This window comes from Lepidothrix coronata, unplaced genomic scaffold (assembly GCF_001604755.1).
Source record: "Lepidothrix coronata isolate B3197 unplaced genomic scaffold, Lepidothrix_coronata-1.0 Scaffold219, whole genome shotgun sequence".
NCBI classification, from domain to species: Eukaryota; Metazoa; Chordata; class Aves; order Passeriformes; family Pipridae; genus Lepidothrix; species Lepidothrix coronata.
In genome coordinates, this window is record NW_016690399.1 from 39,836 (window position 1) to 44,123 (window position 4,288).

General features: G+C 63.1%; 1 protein-coding gene across 1 annotated transcript in view; it reads right to left on the reverse strand.

Moving 5' to 3' along the window:
- Window positions 1-2,259, reverse strand: part of UBXN6 (UBX domain protein 6) — a 12,940-nt gene extending 10,681 nt beyond the window's left edge. Inside the window, exons 1-5 of the mRNA XM_017833617.1 lie at window positions 2,042-2,259; window positions 1,059-1,216; window positions 742-803; window positions 511-630; window positions 168-265 (exon numbers count right to left, since the gene is read on the reverse strand). Of these exons, the coding sequence (XP_017689106.1) occupies window positions 168-265; window positions 511-630; window positions 742-803; window positions 1,059-1,216; window positions 2,042-2,124 (521 nt within the window). The 5' untranslated portion in view covers window positions 2,125-2,259. The remainder of the gene's footprint in view (window positions 1-167; window positions 266-510; window positions 631-741; window positions 804-1,058; window positions 1,217-2,041) is intronic.
- Between the last annotated feature and the right edge of the window lie 2,029 nt (window positions 2,260-4,288).

The window sequence follows — 4,288 nt, forward strand, 5'->3', positions numbered from 1 at the left end:
CCTCCTGCTCCAGCCCCTTGGGATAAACCCTTCCAGGCAGGAAAGAGAGGGATAAACCTCTGGCTGGCACTCCCTGACCCCTCCTCCTGGTCCAGCCCCTCAAGACAAACCCAGGACTAGACCAGTGCCACCAGTGCCCTCGGTCCCAGCAAGGCAGCCCCACTCACTTGGCCATGGTCTCCACGCCCACCCGGACCTTCTCCCGGTCCTTGTTGAAGGTGTGGATCTCCATGATGGAAGCAGCCACTGGATCCACGGAGAAGTGCTGGGGGAGAAGGAGAGGAGCTGGTCAGGGAGGAGCTGAGCCCAACTCAGCACCACGTTTGTTCCCCCCTCACAGCGGGATAAAACACCCCGTGGGTTGGGATAAAACACCCCGTGGGTTGGGATAAATGTGGTTCAACAGGTAAAGTTAAATTGTCCTGGGGGAGATTTTACAGGGAGGAGGTTGGGGAGGTCACTAGAAGGGACACAAAAGGAGTTAAGAGGAGGAGGAAGGAAAGCACTCACTGCCTGGATGGCTTCCCGGAGGTGCTTTTCCTTCTGGTCTTTCCTCACGACGGCACCGGTCAAGGGGCAGATAAAATAGACCCCCGAGACAGAGGGAGCGGCTGCCCCTTCCTCCTGCTCCTAAAGGAGGGAAAACCAGGCACCAAACTGAGCTTGGCTTGGGTTTGCCTGTTGTTTAACACCCCGGGAGATCCCCCCAGGGCAGGCAGGGAAGGGCAGCACCTCCCTCACCTTCTCCTCCTCGGGGAGCCCCTTCTCGCTGGCAGCTGCCTCAGCCATCAGCTCTCTCCTCACTAGGAGACACAAACCCTGGTTACAGCAGAGGCTCAGCACATTCCAGAGGCTTTGGGACAGCACAGGGGAAAGGGAACACCTGGGGAAGGGAACACGTGGGGAAGGGAACACCTGCCCAGGTGCTCTGTCCCAGCCCAAGGGTGAACATGACCCTGACCCCATTCCCAGCTCCTGGTGCCCCACCCTGGCAGTTTTCCACCCAGGAAACTGGGTTTTCCATCCTCAGGCTCTGCCGGAGCTCCAGCCGCTCCTACCCTGGTTCTTGATGGACTCCTGGGAGCAGGAAGGCGCCTTTCCCTTGGGCTTCAGCTCGAGCCGGGCCAGCGCCGCGGCCGCCGCCATCTGAGCCTCGTCCGTCGGGGCCTGGCGGGGCTTCGGGGCCGCCTCGGCTTTTGGCTTCTCCCTGGGGGCCCTGGGAGGGGGGACACGGGCTTGGTGACCCCCCTTCGGGATTAATTAGGGTTAATTAAGGTGTGGGTTATGGGAGGGTTAATTAGGGGGACAGGGGGACGCCCCCTCTTGCGCAGGGATAACCCCAAAAGGAATGAGATACCCCATGGCCCAGCCCAGGGGGGTTCATTTATAGGTTGGGGGTTAATTAGAAGGGTGTTAATTAAAAGAGGGAGGGGAGAGCCTCATTTTGGGGGGGGACACAACACACCCCCTTCCAGGCATGACAAGGGCCTCAAAATGAACAAGACCCCCGCCTTTTCCCCAGGATAAGGGGGAATGACCCAAACCCAGGGAAAACGACCCAAAACCCGGGGAAAACGACTCAAACCCGAAGAAAACGATCCAAACGTGGGGAAAACGACCCAAACCGGGGGGAAAACGACCCAAACCGGGGGGAAATGACCCAAACCCGAGGAAAACGACCCAAACCGGGGGATAACGACCCAAACCGGGGGGAAATGATCCAAACTCAGGAAAAACGACCCAAACCCGGGGATAACGACCCAAAACGGGGGATAACGACCTAAACCGGAGGAAAACGACCCAAACCCGGGGATAACGACCCAAACCCGGGGATAACGACCCAAACACGAGGAAAACGACCCAACCCGGGGGATAACGAACCAAACCCGGGGATAACGAACCAAACCCGGGGATAATGAACCAAAACCGGCCCCACGGAGCGGGGACACCGGTGACCCCCGGGGGATGTGCTGGTCCCGGTGTCCCCTGAGGGGACCCGAGGGGTCCCGGGGATGGCTCCCGTTCCTCCCCTCCCCGTTACCGGGACGGCTCCGAGAGCTTCTGCCCGGGCCCCGCCGTCTTGAACTTCAGGTCGGCCTTGATCTCCTGGAAGAACTTGCGCATGGCGGGGCCGGGAACGCCGGCACGGGCCGGGTCGGGATCAGGAACACCGGGACAGGGCCGGGATAGGGCCGGGACGGGATCGGGAGCGCCGGGACAGCGCCGGGCCAGGGCCGGGCCCCGCCCGCCTTTCCGGCCCGCCCTCACCGTCACCGGAACGGGCCGGGCCCGGCCCCGCTCGAGCCCCGGCGGCGGGGATGGGACACACAGACTCCCCGGAGCCCAGGGCACCGCCAGGCTGCACCCGGACACCCCCACGGAGCCCACACCCGCACCCGCGGACCCACACAGACCCCAGGCCTGCACCCACAGACCCCAGACCCGCACCCTCAGACCCCAGGCCTGCATCCACGGACCCACACAGACCCCAGACCCGCACCTACAGACCCACACAGACCCCAGGCCTGCACCCACAGACCCCAGACCCGCATCCACGGACCCACACAGACCCCAGGCCTTCACCCACAGATCTCCACAGACCCCAGGCCTGCACCCACAGACCCCAGACCCGCACCCTCAGACCCCCACAGACCTGCACCCACGGACCCCAGACCTGCACCCATGGACCCCCACAGACCCCAGGCCTTCACCCACAGACCCCAAACCTGCACCCACGGACCCCAGACCCTCACCCACAGACCCCTCTGGTCCCCAGGCTTTCACCCACAGACCCCAGACCTGCACCCACGGACCCCAGACCCTCACCCACAGACCCCTCTGGTCCCCAGGCTTTCACCCACAGGCCCCAGACCTGCACCCACGGACCCTCACAGACACCAGGCACCCACTCAGGTGGCACCCACAGAACCCTCAGACCTGCACTTTAGACTACCCCAGACCTGCACCCACAGACCCCCAAAGACGCCAGACCCACACCCTGAGACACCCCCCCAGTCTCCAGGCCTTCACCCCCAGACCTGCACCCCTCGACCCCAGACTCGCAGCCACAGACCCTCTTGGACCCCAGACCTGCACCCATGGACCCTCACAGACACCAGGCACCCACTCAGGTGGCACCCACAGAACCCTCAGACCTGCACTTTAGACTACCCCAGACCTGCACCCACAGACCCCCAAAGACCCCAGACCCACACCCTGAGACACCCCCCCAGTCTCCAGGCCTTCACCCCCAGACCTGCACCCCTCGACCCCAGACTCGCAGCCACAGACCCTCTTGGACCCCAGACCTGCACCCTTAGGCCTCCCCCGGTCCCCAGGCCTTCACCCACAGACCCCAGACCCACACCCATGGACCCCCACAGACCCCAGGCTCCCCCCAGACTGCACACCCAGAGCCTCCAGGCTCCCCCAGGCTGCACCCACAGCCCCCCATGGACCCCAGACTCTCCCGAGCCTGTGCCTGCAGCCCCCACTCCACAGCCTGAGCCCCCCCAGTGCCCCCGGGAGCAGCCCCGGGCTGACCAAACCAGCCCAAAACGGGCTCGGGATCTGGGACACGGCCTGGGCTGGAGGACCTAAAGGACACGGAGAGGGGGCTCGTGTCCCTCCCACCCCACAAAGCAGGTGGGAGATGAGCCAAGGGGCTCAAACCCTGAGGATGGACTGCTCCATCAGTCAGGCTGCTCCACGAGGTTTAATTGTGCAGCACAACAACTCCTCCTCCTGGGACAAGGACACTCACTGCCGTGGAAGGGGCTGCCATGGGCAGGATGAGGTGAATCCTGGACCCTCACCTCAAATGGGAGGGTCAGTGGAACAGCTCCTGGCACTGCTCCTCTGGTGGCATGGGCACAGGGATCAACCCCTGGGACACCACAGCGGCACCCAGAGCCACAAACACACGGATGAGGGAAGGATCCACAGTGGGATCACCAGCGGGGATTCCTGGACTGAGATACAGAACCACTGGCCACTGAGACCCCCGTGCCCATGGCACAGGAGACACTTTGGAGAACACAGAGACCCCTGAGAACTGCTGGGATACGGCACAGATGGGATATGGCACAGACGGGATATGGCACAGATGGGATATGGCATGGACTGGATGTGGCACAGCCAGGACATGGCACAGCCCATCAGGACCGAGAGCTCCCTTACAATGTGAACTCCCAACACCCTCCAGATACCCCTCACTCCGTGAATTCCCACTGGCAAAGCCTGGTGGAATTTCCTCTCAACACACCCCAGGGTCTGTTCCCCCCCGGGG